This window comes from Suillus fuscotomentosus, assembly GCF_016647785.1.
Source record: "Suillus fuscotomentosus strain FC203 chromosome Unknown F5891scaffold_33, whole genome shotgun sequence".
In the NCBI taxonomy this organism is placed as follows: Eukaryota; Fungi; Basidiomycota; class Agaricomycetes; order Boletales; family Suillaceae; genus Suillus; species Suillus fuscotomentosus.
This window is the reverse complement of record NW_024539545.1, coordinates 247018-267226: the sequence shown is the minus strand read 5'-3', so window position 1 is coordinate 267226 and position 20209 is coordinate 247018. Positions and strand designations below refer to the sequence as shown.

Here is a 20209-nt window from a genome sequence, read left to right as displayed (position 1 = left end):
CCACACTCCACCCTCCTTCAAACATCACAAGTTGCATCTGGGCCTCACTAGGCATCACTGCCGGTAACTCGCCAATTAATAACAGCCTCTGTTGTCTTCCCGACCCTCTGGTATCTTGACGATGACAAGGGGTATCTCAATAGTAAATACTCTTCCGGTCGAGGTTCGTGGATCCCAGTTTTTACCAAGACTACTCGAAACTCAAATAGTTTTTATACATCAGCTTCTCTACGAGATACAGCTCTTTTCTGCATCTCCCTCTCTCCCTCTGACATGTAAGACGCTCCACAGAATATTCAGCGCGTCTCCGCCCTCCTATCGCACCCAATATCTTATCGCTTCTATCGAAGCCGCACAAGTTAGGGATGACTTGATTCTCTCGAAACTATTGCGGTACCCAATTTGCACAGTGGACGTATTAGAGTCGTTGTTTCGAATATCAAGCAATATTATACCTTTAACCTGGATACCGGAACTTCCAAGACGCCTCTTTCGTTCGCTCACCCAAAAATCCCGCGCCAAGACGCCTTTGTGGACAGATCAAGACCATCCGCTTCCCTTCGTAAAATATTTGTTCACTTGTGCAAAAATCCGTCCCCCAGATGTCAACTCACATGATGGCTACGCCCTCACGAAAGCTGTGCAGGTGGGCTTCCTGCCTCTAGTTCGCTTTCTCCTTGATCATGGCGCTTCCCCTCGTTGCAAAAACAATATGCCGATCCTTGTCGCTATCTACCGTAAGGATCTTTCGCTTGTGCGACTGCTTGTAGAAAAAGTGGACTGCCGGGAACGTGGTCCAGAGGCATTGAAGCAGAAGGGGAAGGAACAAAAACTAGAGGATCGAGCGCAAGTAACACTCGACATGCTCAAGGTTGCGGTGAAACTGAATGCGCGGGATATTGTGGAATATTTCATGAAAGAAAAGGGATGTGTACCCGATTTGCAGACTCTGCAGTTGATGCGGTAAATTTGTAAATCGTAATGTCCGTGATTGATACCCGATTTGCCATGTGGTCTCATCACCTGTGTCACGTCATGTTAGGGATACAGCACTGTCTTCAATCAGGAGAATCAATACAAGTTATGAGGTTGAACTATGAAGTGACTACATCCAGTTTGATAACGCTGCTAGTACGTACACTACTGAAATCATGTCTAATCAATTCATGGCTGGTGTCCGCAAGAGTACAATGTACAAGATGCGTTGAGATGGCCAATACAGAATACACTGAAGTCGCGGCCCAGTCAACACCGGTGATACAAGATAGGCAGCCACTTACAAACAAGGAGGATACATGGTTGATACAGAGACGGGATTAAATATCGTCGATATCAACTTCCCCTTCGTCACCGAATTCGAAAGTACATTCTCCATCTTCTTCGGGGAATGTGTCTGTCTCGTTGATTTTTGCATTCTCTGGCAGCTCGCCGTAGGCCTTTACTGTGGTGATTAAATGAATTTTTATGCGCATGCGATGAAAGGAATTATGTTACGTACAATTTCTCGCCTCATCAGCCGTATACTTAACAATAACATCTGCCTTGTCATCCTGGAAGTCCCGCAGAGAAAGGAGCACAATGTCTCCCTGGTTAATCCACACCTAGAACAGTGGTCTCAAAACGAGCGCTCATAATGTACAGCACGAATAGTGACCTTCTTTCGCATCTTACCACGAATGTGGGCTAGCCTCTTCTCGCCATCGAAGCACATCGCCTCGAGACGACCATTACCAAGCATCTTCGTTACTTGTGCGTATTCTTGTCCATCTTCACGGAAGACCAATTCACGCTTGTCGTCGTCGTTTTCGTTCTTTCCACGTCTGCGGTTCTTTCCACCCTGAAGAAAAAGGCATCCAGCACTAGATAACATTAGAGATAGGAGAAGATGTGACCTTTCCTTTATTCTGAGGGAGATGATCAGCTTGAGAGTGATTTCGAAAGGGTATGATGATTTACACACCTTCGGCATGATTAACAGTTACTCTCTGCGTTTATTTTGTCCTTGTCGCCAGATACGGGATAGCGAGGACAATAAGCGAAAGAGCGCAGTATGAGATAGTGGTTAGCTGAGTGCCGGTGACCTTGGTATGGGAGCAACACTTATCGATTATAAATTTTGGATAGAACCTAGAAGGGAAGCTTCGCCCGGCCGTGCAGTGGCCGGAATTCCGCACGGTCTTAAGTCCGTTACCTCTTGTACACATTAATGTAGAAACGAGCTATAGAGTCGATACCTGATCTTACAGCTGGGCTTCATAATCTTTTTGTCGCATGGCTGAATCTCTCCTAGCAATTTTGCTCGTAACCTCGTCAGCAAAGGGGCCAAACGTTGTATATCGATGGCCACCGTCCGTGGAGAGTACCAGACCCAGACTCTCTCGTCCGCGTCCACCTGTTGATGGTCTTGAGTTAGACAACCCTTGGCGTGCATCACATTGCTCAGACAGTTTAAATGACTTAGCCGAAACGCACATGGAGGGTTTCGTGGGTGATATAGATGACTACGCGTGGAGGAGGCCCACTGAGAGTCGTGACGGGTCCATGTCTTTCTCCCGTTCCGCTATCCCGGCGTCAGGCCGTGATTCTCCTTGCAACGAGGAACGAAGGGAAATTGACCCCATCGCGAATGAGTACCAGTCTTTGTTCGACTACACTGCCCAATTCCTGGCTGGTATGTTATGTCCGCAGGGACACCTGTGCCACCAGAAATTTGAGCTCGTCATTGATAACCTCGTCTTTGCTGGGCACCCTGTCTGTGCGGAACCTGACGGCATGTGGCGCTTCAAGCCAGAGAAATACAAACCTGGCTCACGAGGTCGCGGGACTCGACATCGGGAATCCAACCTAGCAGACAAAGATAGCTCTGAAGTCTCTCTTGGTGGAGACACACACACTACAGCGACGTCCAAAAGCTCGTGGTTGCACATGTTTCATCTTGTTCTCGTGTTTGATTTACCAGACCCGTCATCATCAGCCTCGGGGAATGTTGCAAGATATTTCGACACAATCTACGAGCAAATTGCATTCACTGTTACTGCTGTGCTTTTCCAAGAACAGGTCCTGTCAAACTTTGTAGAATTGGAGTGTGATGCGATTGGTTCGCTAGAAACCGAGTATATGATAAAAGGTTAATCGCGCCCGGCACTCGTGGAGCACATGTCGCTGACGTGCATACCTAGGAGAGCCTTTCTCTGACTTTGCATCGCAGGCACAACGAGTGTCATCTATCGCTACTGCGATGAAATATCTCTATGATGCCATCAAGTCGTCTAGTATGGCCCACATCACTCTCAACGATCTCCCCCTCGAACTGCAGCTCCCCCCTTATTTGGACCACTTATTACATAGCGAAGAGGAATCTGAACTTGAATTCGTCGGTCGTCTCGAGAATCAAACCGATTCTCAGCTATGGGGCCGCGAGCTCAGTTTTGGATGGCGCCTGCCAGCCCTTGTGCCTTGGAAGAGTTTGCTTCTCCTTGATGCTGACCAGGAACTGGATCCGTATGCGAACTTGAGAGGGTCGCACGTGCATGCTGAAGAGAGAAGCTTGGCAGAGGGTCTGATCAAGTTTCTTGAAACCGCTTCTGTCACGTTATCGTGAGTCTACCTTCGTATCATGGATATTCCAAGATAACAGCGTTTTTAGATTGGCAGACATGGCCAGTCTGCTTGACTGGGACCTACATTCCCAAGTATATCCCACTGTTCGCTGGTTAGTCCACCACCGACGGGCCAAGATTGTCGACACAGTTCACAATGGATTGAAGACCATTTTTTCGATTGCTCCTAAGCTTGATAAACCGTTCGTACATAATGCAGTTCTTCTGTTTTATGATCGATTAATTTGAATGCAGGCTTACTACTCTTACTGCTGAATTCAAACGTGATTTCCCACAGTCGTCCATCTCACCCCTCCCTACGCTAATGGCCACGATCTCCGATTCTAATTCCAAGCAGGCCGATAACCACTTTTTTGCGACGGTCGTGCAGTCCAAGGATCTCATATCTTTGTACCACGAAGTCGTGCTTTGGATGCTGAAACGCGATCTCCTTATTACACTGCATCTGCATGTGCGCGTAGTCACTACCACTGAGCTCAAGGTTCACGTCAGACAAACACACGAACGGAAGCTGGAGCGACGGGCGAGTTACCATCTTCACGGGCGCCGGAGAAGCAGCCGCAAGGGCGATCATGGTGTGGGCGATGCACACGAGCATCCACGAGTAAACACTCCCTGGCTGTCACTTTCGCCCAAAGCTGCTAAGCGGTACCCGAGACGGTCTATAGACTCAGGGCAGAGCAAGCCCAATGATGTATCGGGGTCGATCCTGCTTGAGGATGCTGAAGATGTCTTTGACGAAATATCTGAAGAAGATTCAGGAGAGGAGAATGTTGGTTGGGGATCTTCCGAGGATACCCTTGAGCCTTCAATGATTAGCGATCCGGGAACAGCGAGTCCGTTAGAGCGAAAGTGGTTAGCAGCTATGTCGGAGGGGAAGGATGAATATATTGCGAGACGATTTGCACTGTCAGTTTTCGCTTTGCTGTTTTTACCAACGTTCCTTTGACACATTTTCAGGATCAATCAGTACTTCGATGGTAAGCGAACGGACGATGAAATCCTCTACAGAGCAGAAATATCACGCAAGCAGCTTCGAGAGGTGTTGCATCATTATGAAGAATATGTAAGTTTCGTGTTTTATCAACTGCACCATACTGATGTACCTGTATAGCTACAAACTTTCTTGCATCCTGCGTGACCATATTACGCTCGCTCGTTTCATGCCTCCCTAGTGTCACTCATACACTCTGAATATTAATACAGTGACATCACCGAAGTTCATGCTCGAGGCTCAGGACAGAATATGGCGGGCAAGGGGTAGAAAAAAAGCTTGAATCCATCAAGATCCCTGAACTCACAACAACATTTTGAACACAGGATATATATTCTCCATCGCGGGGGGGGGATCGCGATCTTTGTAGATGGACCAGACCCACCAACATGTGGGTCTCTTTTTGGAATAACGAGAGATGTAAAAAAAAATTCCACGATTATGGATAGGTCAATCACAATGATACATGTCCGAGAGTAGACTGGTGACTAGTTTAGTTTAGAATACTGGTCACGAGTCTAGTGTGTTATACTTATGAGTATTAGGTGTGTTGTAACTTTGCCCCAACGATAGTAGGGGAATCTTATTATAGTACTTACTAGTACAACTCAGATGTCCATACCATGCTAACTCAATTGTCTGCGTTTCTATTGTTTGCTACTTGCGATACCCGTGTGTCGCACAATGAGACTAAGGATATTTCTGTGGTGGGTGAAGCTTACTACTGATCCTTGCTGGGAATCTTCAGTGCGTCCATTCGTCCATATGTCTGATGTATTCTTGCGCAGGTTCAGGGGATCAAGGTCATCGTTCACTTGTTGGATCGAATAAAACAACTAGCTGATCATGAAAAGGCATCGAGATTTGGCAAACCTATGACAAAGTACAAGGCAGCGGCCCATACACAGCGCGTCACGGCAGCCCAAAAGGGACGAGAGTCGAGAAGGGGTTTGAGGGTCCAGGTATTCGTCCTGTTCTGTTCGATTGAAGTGGAACATGCGAGTGTTATCCTGCACGTTATCAGTACAAATGACACAGTTCTGCTGTATTCCTACATTCAAGTGTATGTTCATGCGTAGTCCGTGTGGACCCAGCCAAGCAATCGCTCAGCTTTACTACAGTCGAAAAATCCTTTCGTGCCATTCTCGACCCAGCCAGGGTTTACTGGCACATTTGGGAAGTACTTCTCCTTCAGTTCTAGCCAGTCCTCGTCGGCAGCCAGCTGAGGCGCAGTAATAAAAAATGTCTCATGCCCTGTCCAATGGTCCATTTCCACAGTCACTGCACGAAGGAAAGCGTCTGCTGCTGAGTCCATTTGGACGTAGCCCCAGAGGTCACCTCGGGCGCGGAAGTAATCCTGTCTATAGGCACGTGTGCGCGTAGGGACGAACATGTGGATGCGGATGCTTGCAACTCGCATAGATGGGTATCTTCGGACGATGGTATTTGCTTGCATCTCAGAAATTCTGGCAGAATTTAGTCAGGCTCTATTATTATTCCTTCGATGAGACAAAGATTAAGTTAATCACAATTTGGAAAGCCCGTAAGGTTCGTCAGGCTCGCATGGGTGATTCTCATCGATCGGAAAGTAGTGAAAAACGGGCTCTGTGCTGAATACCCCACGCAAGACATTGACTGAGGACGCCAGTGCAACACGATTTATTCCTAACTGAGGATATTTAGTCAATATATTATCAGCAGGATGTTCTCTGAGTCACCTCGGCAGCTGCACGCAGGACATTCCAAGTGATCACGACATTGCTGCAGATGGCGGGTATCTACCTTAAAGAACTTGAAGTACTGTGATGGAGGGGATCTCTTACTCGTTGTGTACCTTGGTCTTGTAGTCCATTGGGTGTGTAAAAGCTGCCAACTGGATGATTGCATCACAACCCTCGAAAACCTTCAAAGTCGCATCAAAGTCCTTCAGGTCCACTGGGTGGAAAAAGAAAGCAGGATTGTTGTAGAAGTCGGTATCTTGTGTATAGGAAGCTAGACACACGGAGTAAGTCTCAGCGGACGGTGAAGCAACGCTTTCATTAACTACCTAGACACACGGAGTAAGTCTAGAACAAGCGTTGATCGTTAACAAGATGATAAATGAGACAAGAATGTGATCATACCTCAGCGGACGGTGAAGCAACGCTGAGGTAGAGTGGAAACGGGGAAGGGATTAAATACAGGAATGTAAAGAAGTCCGAGACGGAGAGAAGCGAGTCCGAGACGGAAAGAAGCGACTGATACACGAGGGTGATATAAGATGTCGAAGGTGCTACGAGTCGATAAGAGTCAAGAAAGGAAATGAGAATTCATAGTATGTCCCGGAGGTTAATCCTCCGGGACTCGTACCGTGTGGGCGCACTCTTCTGTCCTCTTTCATCCTTATCGCCAATACACCCCCTCACCTAGACATCAGGTGAAGGCCCGGTAAGTGTTTCTCAAAAAGGGGACGCGGCAATGCCTTCGTAAAGATATCCGCGGTGTTTTTGTGGGAGGGGAGCCACTTAAGCAGGAACATACCCTTCTCGATATGCTCACGTATGAAGTGATAGCGCACGTCTATGTGCTTGGATCGAATATGATTCCGGGCCTCGGTCGACAAGGAAATGGCGCCGGTGTTGTCCATGAATACGTGGATGGGGAAAGGGATATGAATGTGTAGTTCGATGATGAGTGATTTGATCCAAAGGCCTTCCTGAAGGACGTGAGTTACCGCCATATACTCAGCTTCGGTGGAGGAGAGAGCATGGGTTGATTGTTTCTTAGAGACGTGAGCAATGACCCCGCCGGCGTAAAACCACACGTAACCCGAAATCGACAAACGATCAATGGGGGAGCCTGCCCAATCAGCGTCACAGAACGCGTGCAGGTCCTCGTTTACGTTGGCACCCCCATAGTGCAGGCGGAGATTGATGGTTCCGGAAAGGTAACGAAGCAGTCGCTTTGCGGCGGCGTAATGAGCAGGCAACGGTTTCGCGTTATGTTGTGCGAGCGAGTTTACGGCGAAGGATATGTCAGGGCGAGTGCAGATTGCGAGGTAGAGTAGCTCCCCAACGAGCTTGCGGAAAAGTGTTGGGAGGTTGGGGATTATGGCATGTGAGTCGTCAGGTTTTCCGAACGGATGATGTGGGTCGAGTGGGAGGCGGACGGGATTACAGTCGAGCAGGTTGTATTCGTCGAGCAAGTAGGTGATGTACTCGCCTTGGTGCAGCCAAAGCTCACGGCTGCTTCGACTGCGTTCGAACTGAATGCCGATGAACTTGGTGACTGGTCCCATGTCCTTGATACCGAAGCGGTGGTGAATCTTCTGCTTGACCCAGGTCAGGAAAGCGGGATTGTTGGATGTACCCAGCCCGTCGTCGACGTGGAAGCCGATTATGCAGACTATGCGAGTTCCGGAAGCGCTGCTGTCAAAAAGGAATACTGCGTAATCAACAGCGCAGCGAGAGAAGCCCAACTCCTCCATGATGTCCCGAACCTGTTCGTACCACTCCATCGCGGACTGCTTCAATCCGTAGATCGTCCGAAGCATCCGCCAAACCATCACCCTCCAGTCTCCCTCTTCAAATCCTTTGGGCTGACGCATGTATATTTCCTCCTTGAGTACCCCCCAGAGAAAGGCACGTGTGGCATCGAATGAGTGAAGCTCCCAGTCGTTCTTGCAAGCTAGAGCAGCTATGAGGCGTAGTGAAGCGGTTTTCAGCACCGGTGCAAACGTTGCACCGAAATCGACCCCAGGTATTTGAGAGAATCCTTGTGCGACAAGACGTGCCTTATAAACCGATCCTCCCTTATTATCCTCTTTAAACTCTAGAACCCATCAATTACCGATAGCCTTGCGTCCTTCTGGAAGGGGAGAGAGCTTGTAGACACGCATCTCGTCCATTATGCCGAGTTCTTTCTTCATGGCGGCAAACCATTCGTCTCGATCAGTACGTAGCATGGCCTCGTCGTATGTAGCTGGGGGAATGGCCATGTCATAGCCAGGATCGTTGGGATTCCGTTTACGGTCGCTGCGGATGGTGATGTGCGCGTGTTCTTCTATCATGACGTTCGCGTAGGCTTCGGGGATGTCAATGTTCGGTTCTATATCTGCTAAATTCTCCTCTACCACCTTCTGACCCATTTCTCTCTGACCCAATGATGCGCGAGACTCGCGCAGTTGTGCGAGTCGCGCCTTGGTAACTGCGATCCCTTCGGCGAAGGCTTGTCCGGCTGGCGTCTTGACTGTCGCTCTGCCTGAGCGACGAGGTACAATGGCTGAGCCCTGCGGAGGGAGAGTGATTAGAGGAGGCACGGCAGAAGGGGGAAGGGAAGGTGGGGATGAAAGCACACGAGGCTGTGAGTCGTCCTCGTCGGAGTCAGAATCAGCCGAGGGTCGAATGCTAGGCAAACGTTCATCGAAGATAACATCCCTAGCCACGAAGAAAGTGCCATTAGCATCTCGCAATCGGTAGCCCTTGGTACCTTCTGGGTACCCGACGAACATGGCAGGACGGGAGTGTGGACCAAGCTTGGTCTGCAACTCGGAGGGAATTCGGGCGAAGCATCGTGAGCCGAATACTCGGATATGAGAAAGATCCGGTTTACGCCCATTTGCCATTTCGAATGGTGTGACGTCAGATGGTAAGGCACGCGAAGCACTGCGATTCCACAAATAGCACGCTGTCAACGCAGCTTCCCCCCATAGATTCGCTGGAAGACCTGCTGCCTCCAACATGGCAAACAGTCGTCCCTCGATGGTACGAATGGCCCGTTCGGCCTTCCCATTCTGCTGGTGCGCATATGGCGCTGAGAGTTGGCGTTCTACGCCCGAGTCCACGAGTGCTTTAGTGAAGCCAACACTTAAGAACTCCCCTCCGTTATCTGAACGAAAAACCTTGACCGTACGTCCGGAGTGATTTTCCCAACGAGCCTTGATCAAACGCCATGCATCTAAGGCCTGATCCTTGGTGGCCAGAAGTTGAATATTCAGTAAGTTCGTGTGATCGTCGAGAAAGAGTATGAAGTGACGTTTTCCGTGGGGAGTGGCTATGGGGAACGGACCACACAAGTCCGCATGAACAAGATCCAGCATTTGTGCAGCGCGAGGTTCCTCCGAGGGGGGGTAGGGCTTGCGTGGGTGTTTTGCCATGATGCAGGGTTCACAGCGTTGGAGGGGGGCAGTAGAGGTGAACGTGACACCAGTAGCGATGCGTTCGAGTCGTTTGACAGCATCCCCGCCCGGGTGTCCCATACGGGCATGCCACAGGTCTAGCGACAAAGGAAGGCGAACGAAAGCGGAGATTTCTCGCAGGGGTTCGAAGTGTGCCGGTGAAGTGATGTCCGGACGGATGAATTTCAGGTCGACAAAGAATAAGTTCCCAGTCATGGGGACTTCGCCTAAGACCTCACCGTGACACTTCAACTGACAACGCGCTGGTGAGTGCTCGAAGTTACAAGACCACTTCTTCTTCAACATGTGCCCCACGGAGAGTAGATTGATCATGGCGCCGGGCGCATGCAAACAGTCTGTGAAGGTGATTCTGAACGTTCGTCCACCCAACGTTAAGTCTGCTACGCAATTCCCTCGCCCAGAAGTTGCCAAACTGCCATGATTAGCAGTTTTGACCGTTACGCGAGTGCTCTCAGTGTAAGTCCAGAAATAGCTACGATCAGCAATGAGATTCGAGGTAGTTCCTGAATCGAGTATAGTGGAGAGGGTCTGACGTGCGATGCAGGCGATGTCGTCGAACTGAGGAAGGGATTCATGGTCTGATTCGAGATCCTCTATGAGGGCACATGTGAGGTTGCGTAACTCGTCAGCGACAGCACTGTTTGCGGTGGGAGTGTATGATGGAGGGTTGGAGGGAGGAGCCGTATTACTATCAGCGGCTGCAGCAACGTCCTGCTTCTTTGGCTTTCGGTCCCGGTTCCTGTTACCTCCTTGACCTTCCATGCCTCCACCGGTTTGGAAACAATGTTCTCGATCGTGCGTAAGTGAACGTGGAAGTCCGGTGCATAGAGGATTGTCACAGCTCACCCCTTTGGGGTTATACTTGTGAATTCGAACACCTGTCTTAGGGTTTGTCTTTCCGTCCGAGAATGACTTAAACGATGTGACGTTGGCGTATTCGGATCCTGGACCATTTAACTTATGTTCTCCCCGCAGACGATTAGCCTCTTCAGAGAGGGACGTCAGTACTGTGGAGAAAGTCATCTTCGTAGTGGTAGCAGCAACTGAGGCTGTGGTGGAGGAAGTAGACGCCACAGGTGAGGGAGTGCTGTACAAACTCATTGTCATACGTTTGAAGATGAGCCAGTCTGGAGTGTGCGGGAGGCCGTGAAGAAGGAGGAATACTAGCTCGTCTTCGGTCACTACAATGGCCATCTCCGCGAATCGTCGTCTGGCATTTTCGAACGTGCTGATGTAGCGGGGAGCATCGTCAGGGTCCTTAAGTTTTTCAGCGAACAATTGTGCACGAAGCTCAAATTGAGACGTGACATCAAGCCGTCCAAAATGAGTCGCCAAGGTGTTCCACTGTTCCCTCGCGGTCCAAGACTCGCTGAGCATACCTTGGACAACTGCAGAAAGCTTTCTGCATATGATGCCCTTAGCCTGCGCATCCTCCTTGATCCATTCAATCGCGCTTTGCTTTTCAGCGGCTGTGGGAGAACCAGCGACAGCTGGTGAAGGCATGACAAACGCGAATTCTGCATAGTTATTGGGGTCGGTGCCGGAACTGCAATGGTTCCAGAGTCCGTCTCCTTGGAGGGCGAGAGTAACCGCGCGACGCCAAGCAGGATAGTCATCAGCACCAGACAATTCGGTAATGAAGTCGTATTTCCCCATGGTGGATGTGGATATGTTTATTTCGCAGTGAGCGTTGGAGTTCGTACGTGAGCGGTCGGCTTCCTGGATCTGAGCTTGTTCAGAGCTCAGGGCTCATAACCTATAGGAAGCTAGACACACGGAGTAAGTCTCAGCGGACGGTGAAGCAACGCTTTCATTAACTACCTAGACACACGGAGTAAGTCTAGAACAAGCGTTGATCGTTAACAAGATGATAAATGAGACAAGAATGTGATCATACCTCAGCGGACGGTGAAGCAACGCTGAGGTAGAGTGGAAACGGGGAAGGGATTAAATACAGGAATGTAAAGAAGTCCGAGACGGAGAGAAGCGAGTCCGAGACGGAAAGAAGCGACTGATACACGAGGGTGATATAAGATGTCGAAGGTGCTACGAGTCGATAAGAGTCAAGAAAGGAAATGAGAATTCATAGTATGTCCCGGAGGTTAATCCTCCGGGACTCGTACCGTGTGGGCGCACTCTTCTGTCCTCTTTCATCCTTATCGCCAATATTGTGCAGTGACACAGTCTGCGCCAACTGCGATGTGCCCTTCCTTCAGCACCCAACGCACAACACGTCTCCCTACGCCCCCATTACATCCAGTGATAGCAATCTTCATTGTCAGTGCGGTCAGATGGAAAGAGAGGGAAAAGCTGGTCTAAAGTGTGCTTACTGTTACTTGATTTATCTTGGCGAGTCTGTCAAAGTCAGGAGGACAGGACCCCGACTCATTCCTAGTACAACACATGTACGGCCCGGGTCCAACTTATAGACTAAATAGTATGTCAAGCACTAGTACTGCTACCAGTGGCTCTCAAAACAGTATCACTCAGTAGACTGAGTATTGGCTTTGGAAGCAAAAAAATGAAAACTTTTGCAGAGATGGCATAAGTAATATATACTATCGTTGAGCAAATCTGAAAATCTCATTTTCATACAAAATAATAATTATAGAACTGTAGCTATATATGTGTCACATGAAAGCTCCAGTTGACAGAAGAATGAAAAGTATTTATGTAAAACATGCTGCAACGCAAAAAGTTAGAAACAGTAGAGTCCCGTGAGCGAGCAATTGCAAGGTGCTGACCACGGAACGGAGATCAAACATTGAACGTTGAACAATAATCCAGCTTCATCTGTGCTAGGTTTGTGTCACAACCCCTTAAACGAATTAACACAGGGCAGAGACTAGGACTCAAACAACAAGATAATCACAAAGAGGATAAGGCAGCAGGTACGTCTTGGATTGCTCACTTGGAGATACAAGAGGTTTGAACTAAAGAACTACTGACTACGACGAGCTACCTATATACACATATTGAAACTGAGATCGAAACTGAGTATGAACTAACTAACCAATCAGAATAATTAAAGGTATCGTATGATTCTATATATAACTATGATGTCATAACACGTGCCGCAGCCGCAGTAAGACTCTGGAACATTCCAAGAGTGTCGCGAGGCATGACGTCAACATCTTCGGCATTGTCCGATCGATCACGTGACTCTGGTAATTCTACAATAGACGCAATAGTAGGAACTTCTTCAACAGTAAACATATTCTTAGGAACAGGCGCTGTGACTGGGCGCTTAAAGGACTTAGAATTAAGGAACAAATAATGGTTTGTATTTGGAACTTGTGACATTACCCCCTCTCTAGGATGAGCGTCATCGCGAATGAAACTAGGACGAATAAACTTCTTGCGCCATTCCAAAAACTCTTGGGTTTCGAACACCGATTTGTTAATTTTGTGGGGATTTAATGCCTTCGGATTTTGCCGGTGAAATTCTTGAACTTTCAACCGTGCATTCTCAAGGTTTTCCTCAGGTTCCCATGTCGCTTCTTCTATCGGATATCCTTTCCACTCTACTAGGTATTGGAGTTTTGATCTGTGCAGTCTCGAGTCTAGGACTTTTCGTACTATCCATTCGGAATCGCCTTCTGATAAGATCTCTGGCGGCGGACGATGATGTGGAAGTCTTTGGACTAAGGTCGAGGGGGAATGCGGAGTGAGTAATTCTACATGGAATACCGGATGAATCTGATATTTTGCTGGAAGGTTCAGGCGGTAATTTACGTCACCCGTCTTCTCTAGCACTTCAAACGGACCAAGTCGTCGATCGGAGAGTTTCTTATTTGGTCTTTTCTGACGGATATTTTTGGCATTGAGCCAGACCAGATCTCCTTTCTCGAATTGTGGTGCGTCTTTTACTCCTCTATCGTAGAATCTCTTCATCCGCTCATTTGCCATTCGCAGCATACTTTCTGCGTCTTCCTTCGCCTCCTTCATTATATCCACTCGTTCATCAGCTGCAGGTACTTTAGAGTTGGAAATTGGTGAAAAAGTAAACTCTGGATCGTATCCGTAGAGTACTTTGAATGGACTATGACCCGTTACAGTGACAGAGTTATTGTGAGCGAATTCTGCTATCGGAAGCCAGTCTACCCAATCATTTTGGCGGTAAGACGTGAACATTCTCAGATATTGCTCTACTTCTTGATTTATTCTCTCTGTTTGTCCGTCTGTCTGAGGATGATAAGCCGTTGACATGTTCCATTTTATGCCTAGGCGTTTCGACACTTGTCCCATAAATTTGGAAACAAATTGTGTCCCTCTGTCCGATATCACCTGTTTCGGAGTTCCATGGTGTTTCCATACGTTATCTAGGAAAAGTTTCGCGATTCCTCGAGCGTCAACTTCCTTTTTCGTAGGCATGATGTGCGTTTGTTTCGTGTATCGATCAACGACAACAAAAATAGAGTCGAACCCTTCGCTTTTAGGCAAATCTACTATCAAATCACAAGTGATTGATTGCCAAGGTCCCGCTGGTATTTCATTTGGTTTAAGCGGACCATGTGGTTGCGTTGGGTGAATCTTCGTTGCTCTGCATCTATCACAGCCATCTACGTAATTGTGGACATACTTCGTCATTGAAGGCCACCAATAATTTCTGGAAATCAATTCTAAGGTTTTGGCACGTCCAGGGTGTCCAGCCGGTGGAGAATCGTGAAACAACTCCAATATTTCTCGGCGGATCTCTTTATCATTTGGAACGTAAACCAGTCCTCGGAATAACACCAATCCATCCTCCACATTCCACTCTTCGACTCCTCTACGCAATTGTACCGGTGCTGCTTTTAGCGTTTGTAGCGCTTTAGCGACTTCAGGCTCTCGTTCTGTGCATTGCCTTATCTTTCTCAGCAATTGTTTTTCTCCTTGCACTAGAACTTGACCTCTTTTAGCAGCTTTTACAGTAAAAAACTCCGGTTTTAACAAAATACAATCAGAATTGTCGTTTTCTACCCCCCCTCTGTGGTCTTCTCTCCGAGAAAGCTTATCGGCCTTATCGTTGACTACACCAGGCTTATGTTGGAGCGTAAATTCATACTCCGCCAGGAACAAACTCCATCTGGCTTGCCTTCTTGTCAACTTTTGGCTCGTCATAAAGTACTCGAGATTCTTATGATCCGTCCAGATCTCCACATGATGAGGTTTTCCCTGCACATAGTGCCTCCACTCCTCCAACGCTCGAATGATTGCGAGTAACTCTTTGTCATGGATGTCATAATTTCTTTCTGCATCATTCATTGACTTAGAGTAATACACCACGGGGTGCCATAGGTCATCTTCCATCAGTTGAGATAGAACCGCTCCAGTTGCGTAATCAGAAGCATCGGTTTCTATTTTCATTTTCTTCTCAACGTCCGGCATTACTAGGATCGGAGCTGATGTAAACCTTGACTTCAGTTCATCAAAAGCATCTTGCTGTTTCTCCGTCCAATCCCATTTGACATCTTTCCGTAGTAAATCATTCATTGGTCTAGCGATGTCTGAGAACCCGAAGATAAATCTTCTGTAGAAGTTGGCGAAGCCCATAAATGCTTGTATATCTTTAACGCATTTGGGTACAGGCCATTTCATTACTCCTTCTACTTTCACGGGGTCCATTCGAACACCACCCTTCTCCACTATCAACCCGAGGAACTCGACTTCTGTCTGTTCGAAGCTACACTTTTCAGGCTTCAGATACAGATCGTTCTCTTTTAGTCGTTTTAGTACCTCTCGTACAACTTTTCGGTGTTGCTCCCTATTGCCATTTGTGAACACGAGGATATCATCGATATAGACAACTACAGTCTTTCCATCAATTAAATCTCTGAATATCTCGTTCATCATGGTTTGAAACGTGGCAGGGGAGTTTGTTAAACCGAAGTACATCACGGTTGGTTCATGGTGACCAAACGGCGTTTTGAAGGCCGCCTTCCACTCATCTCCTTCTTTCATGCGAATATTATTGTACCCCCATCTTACATCCATCTTGGAGTACATCGTGGCACCGGTTAAAGCATCAATCAAATCTTGAGATCTCGGTAGCGGATATGCATTTTTAACCGTCTTCTCATTGAGCTTTCTATAGTCCATCACCGGTCTTAACTTGCCATCTTTTTTGGCCACAAAGAAGAAAGGTGCTGCCACTGGAGATTGTGAATTTCTTATACGTCCCAGTGCAGTCTCGGCTTTTAACCAATCTTTCAAGGTGTCCATCTCCTTGGGTGATAAGGGGTAGGGTTTCGCATTCGGCGGAAGATCGCCATCATCTTTAAGATCTATCGCATGATCCCATTTCTTTCTTTCAGGGAAGCGCTTAGATTCTTCTTCTGAGAAAACTCCCAGGTACTCGTGAAGTCAATCGGGAACCATCTCTTCGACCGATTTCTTCACCTTCGTTGCTTCTTCTGCAACCTTCTGCTCCGTGGCAACCGAGGCTTTATACTTGATCCATTCTCCAGGATACTCTTCGTCTTCTATTTCCTCAACTGTCGCCCTCTTCATCGCCATGTCTTCTTCGTCATCCTCTTCTGTGGGAATCAGGTCTGGCACTTCTTCTATCTTTTTTTGTTCTTTTCTTTTTTCTTTATTTTTTTGTCTTTGTTCTTTTTTAGTAATACATTTAACTGGGCAACGAGAAAGTGCAAAACATCCAGCGTTCCAATCTATTTCTGGGTTGTGATATCTTAGCCAATCTATGCCAATAATAACATCATCGCTTCCTAAGTCCGTAACCATGAAGGCTGCTTGGTCTTCAACATGGTCACCGATCTTTAGACCTAATTCAGCGTAATGAGTCATCGATCCAGCGGCATTTAACGAGCCATCAATATTTTTAACCGGAATGGGCCTTAATAATTTATGGCACCGGACTTCGTTCTTTTTCACAAACTTCTCGCTAATAAATAATGTTGATGCACCGCAATCTACCAGTGCTTTCACATCTGCTTGTCGGTTCTTTCCCTTCAACGTGATCGGAATGTAAAAATGTTCAGATTTGGATTTAATATATACTTCTGATACATCTGAGAACGTAGATAGGATGGAGAAACGATTGTTCGGGTCTAAGTTCGCAGACTTTGACTTCGACCCTTCTAAAAACCCTTGCCTTCCTTGGAGCTGACCCAAGCTTTGAACCAACTCGGGATAGGGTCTTCTTCTTTTGGCACTGTAGTAGCCTTCACCTGCACTTTTGGTGCGACTGCGTCTTTGCAGTTTCTAGCCATATGGCCTTCGCCTCCACAGCGGTAGCATTTGAAGGATCCAGTCCTTCCTTGAGGTTTTGGAGCACCTCGCTGCTTGTTGGCGTCGACGTCCATAGCGTCGCTTTCCCTGCTTGGACCAGGTTTGTATTCAGGGGTCCTGGGGCCTTGTTTAGGGGTCCACCAGGTCGTCTTCTTCTTGTCTGCGTCCAGCTCTTCGAAGTTGCGTCCAATTTGGATCGCATGTTCCACCAGTTTCCTCATGGTGTTTTTGTCCTCGTAACGGACATGAGCGAGCTGTATCTTGACACGGTCTTGAAGTCCCAGCCTGAACTTCTGCCTCTGGTCGTAGTCAGAAAATGAAGTGTGTGCAGCCTTTTGTCTGAAAGCGGCTGCGTACTCTGGAACTGAGGAAGATCCTTGTCTAAGGGATTCCAGTTCTCTGATCGCTTTTCCTTCACGATCTTCTTGCCCCCACATGGCTTCTAAGTCTTCCAGGAATTTTTCCACGGTCAACTTTTCGTCTCCGGTCTTTCCAAGTTTAGTGATGTAAGGTTGCGCCCATTTGGCTGCAGTTCCTTTCATGAATGAGAGCATTACTCCGATTCTTTGGCCTTCTTGGATGTTGGGCCATTGCGCCGTGTATAGCGCTACTTGGGATATCCAGACCATGAGTTCTATGGAGTCTTTTTCTCCAGTGAAGTCTTGGGGTTTGGAGTATTTGATGGAGGGGGAAGAGTTCGATGAAAGTAGGCTAGCTCCTGCAGAGCCGAAGGATGGTTGTTGAGATTGTATCTTTACAGTCTCGTCTTCTTGCATTTCTAGGCGTACGCCCAGGAGTCTGTTTGCTTCTTCTAGAGCCGCATTCTTGGCTTCTAGTTCTGTGATTCTGACCCTGAAGCTTTCCGCTTGGTTTGCAAGTGACATGTGAATGTACTCGACAACCTCCTGTGGAGTGGATGGTAACACCACTGTCGGTGCAGACTGTGTAGGAGAGTTTGGTAATTCAGACATAGTGCCAGTTGTTTTCTGGAACCCGATTCACTGATGTCTGTTGAAGAGCTGCTCGTAAGGGCTCTTCCGAAAGGGAATGATGGTGAAAAGAAGAAAGTTATGTAATGGAAAACTGAAGCGGTCCCTGATATCTGATCGGATCTACCACGTACTTCAGGATCGAAGGGTTCTTTAATCAACCCAACCGATGCTTCCCTAATACTTAACTAAAAAGAATATGTAACTATACTCGATCGAGTGGGAAAAACTAGGGACAATGCAATCTCCGTTCTGAGGGTACAAGCCTAGGACAAGTTATCACTCTTCCAGCCGAAGCTTACAAGTGCGAGTCTCACTAGGGTATGTCGCTAAATCCTCGTAGGTCGAAAGCACGGTTTGTCGTCTAGACAGTTCCGCTATTGACTCGAAACGAATGCCTACGTGCGTATGAAGAAAAGAATAGGTAAAATGAAACTATAGTAACATTGAGCAGGCAGGGTTTTGGGCCAGCACTCAAAGTTGCAGTGACACACCTAATGTCGTGAACACCTCCGTATACTGGCGGCTGTGGTAAGACAGGGCCTGGTATAGGACTACTAACTAAGAAAGATGATAGGTAAAGAAATGCGCTCAAATGAGCAAAGGGATGAAATCAAAGGATCACGGCGGTTTAAGCCGGGCAAAAGTATAACAGTTCTGTTTCGGCTGATGGTGTGGTGACTACCAACACAACCAGGCAAAAGAGAAAGAGATGCGAGAGTGTAACGCGAGAGTCGGAGTCTCCTATAGTTCAAACCTAATGTCACAACCCCTTAAATGAATTAACGCAGGGCAGAGACTAGGACTCAAACAACAAGATAATCACAAAGAGGATAAGGCAGCAGGTACGTCTTGGATTGCTCACTTGGAGATACAAGAGGTTTGAACTAAAGAACTACTGACTACGACGAGCTACCTATATACACATATTGAAACTGAGATCGAAACTGAGTATGAACTAACTAACCAATCAGAATAATTAAAGGTATCGTATGATTCTATATATAACTATGATGTCATAACACGTGCCGCAGCCGCAGTAAGACTCTGGAACATTCCAAGAGTGTCGCGAGGCATGACGTCAACATCTTCGGCATTGTCCGATCGATCACGTGACTCTGGTAATTCTACAATAGACGCAATAGTAGGAACTTCTTCAACAGTAAACATATTCTTAGGAACAGGCGCTGTGACTGGGCGCTTAAAGGACTTAGAATTAAGGAACAAATAATGGTTTGTATTTGGAACTCGTGACAGTTTGCTGCAGTCTCAGTGACACGACCTTATGGTGGTTGAGCTGGTCCGAGCGTAGCTTGGGTGGGACACGAGCAGCTGGGAGGGCAGGACAACTGGTTGCGAATTCGGACGTGTCACAGATAGACCTTGTATTGCTTTAAATGATAGCATGTACTTGAATGGATATGAATAAAACTATTGTCTTTAACGGAATACTGAGGGAGAGGTGGGTGGGGGCAAAAGAACGAAGTCCGGAGTGAGAAAGAGCGTAAGGGAGTTTGAGCGATACATTTCAGGATATGTATGTAGTTGGGTGGCGGCGGCCAGGAGGAGAAAGGACACAGCAGAAAGTGTGGGATTTGGCCAGTCTGCGTGGGGTCTATACAGACAAGTCACAGACTCGGGAGGCCCTTGAACCAGTACCACTACCATGGCGGTTTTTTCCCACGCAAAATTTTGCAGGCAAGGTCGAGCAACGACGCTCACAGTTACTAGCTGGCCTCAGAAAAAGCAAATAATATCACATCTCCTACCCACCAGACCCATTCAACCTTGACGAGACTGAACCCCATCAGAACACTCCCTAGCCAGGTAACCCCACATGACCGCGCCTATGAACACCCAGACCAGCCCCACAATCTCAAAGTCCTACCCCCCAACACTGAATGCAGCCTCTCACCTAAATAAACCTAAGCCCAATAAGCCCACCCCGAAAAAGACTTTTGAAATCTTCTAGTTGGACGCGTGAAACACCTCATGTATAACTAAACCCCAGTGAATTTCATGCTAAATGACACCAACGAGGCACCCACCTGTAATATCAGTGTGTAGAAAGCATCATCCCCCCCCCCCCCCCCCCCCAACTAAAGGAATCCCTCCCACACACACGTAGAATGAGCTGAATGCTCAGCATGCCTGCAGCAGCAATGCACCACCAACAGCTCCCCGAGTACGTATATAC

General features: G+C 47.6%; 4 protein-coding genes across 4 annotated transcripts; 2 read left to right on the top strand and 2 right to left on the bottom strand.

The window, feature by feature from the left end:
• Positions 1 to 1029, top strand: F5891DRAFT_1164578 (uncharacterized protein). The gene is made up of 2 exons (XM_041365361.1): positions 1 to 163; positions 224 to 1029. The coding sequence occupies exons 1-2, from the start codon at positions 122 to 124 to the stop codon at positions 965 to 967; spliced, it is 786 nt and encodes a 261-aa protein (XP_041224932.1). The 5' UTR covers positions 1 to 121; the 3' UTR covers positions 968 to 1029.
• On the bottom strand, positions 1030 to 2145 carry F5891DRAFT_1039031 (eukaryotic translation initiation factor 1A). The gene is made up of 6 exons (XM_041361924.1): positions 1961 to 2145; positions 1893 to 1904; positions 1655 to 1837; positions 1499 to 1601; positions 1281 to 1441; positions 1030 to 1228 (listed from the first exon to the last, which is right to left on the bottom strand). The coding sequence occupies exons 1-5, from the start codon at positions 1967 to 1969 to the stop codon at positions 1317 to 1319; spliced, it is 432 nt and encodes a 143-aa protein (XP_041224931.1). The 5' UTR covers positions 1970 to 2145; the 3' UTR covers positions 1030 to 1228; positions 1281 to 1316.
• An 81-nt stretch (positions 2146 to 2226) lies between these two features.
• On the top strand, positions 2227 to 4761 carry F5891DRAFT_1147008 (nitrogen permease regulator of amino acid transport activity 3-domain-containing protein; the record flags this gene model as incomplete). The annotated part of the gene is made up of 6 exons (XM_041365041.1): positions 2227 to 3127; positions 3180 to 3597; positions 3647 to 3802; positions 3855 to 4529; positions 4581 to 4686; positions 4735 to 4761. The coding sequence occupies exons 1-6, from the start codon at positions 2272 to 2274 to the stop codon at positions 4759 to 4761; spliced, it is 2238 nt and encodes a 745-aa protein (XP_041224930.1). The 5' UTR covers positions 2227 to 2271.
• A 922-nt stretch (positions 4762 to 5683) lies between these two features.
• F5891DRAFT_953834 (NAD(P)-binding protein) lies at positions 5684 to 6577 on the bottom strand (the record flags this gene model as incomplete). Its single annotated transcript, XM_041375215.1, has 4 exons — positions 5684 to 6080; positions 6144 to 6283; positions 6333 to 6375; positions 6438 to 6577. Coding segments are annotated over 4 exons (720 nt in total), but the record flags the coding sequence as incomplete, so codon positions are not given.
• Between the last annotated feature and the right edge of the window lie 13632 nt (positions 6578 to 20209).

Excerpts from the sequence above, each read along its gene's own strand:
- F5891DRAFT_1164578 (XM_041365361.1), top strand. The coding sequence starts at position 122 with ATGACAAGGGGTATCTCAATAGTAAATACTCTTCCGGTCGAG. Across the intron at positions 164-223 it reads TAAATACTCTTCCGGTCGAG|CTTCTCTACGAGATACAGCT; the intron begins GTTCGTGGATCC and ends TTTATACATCAG.
- F5891DRAFT_1039031 (XM_041361924.1), bottom strand. Across the intron at positions 1,602-1,654 it reads GTGGTAAGATGCGAAAGAAG|GTGTGGATTAACCAGGGAGA; the intron begins GTCACTATTCGT and ends CCACTGTTCTAG. Across the intron at positions 1,442-1,498 it reads GGCTGATGAGGCGAGAAATT|TAAAGGCCTACGGCGAGCTG; the intron begins GTACGTAACATA and ends TAATCACCACAG.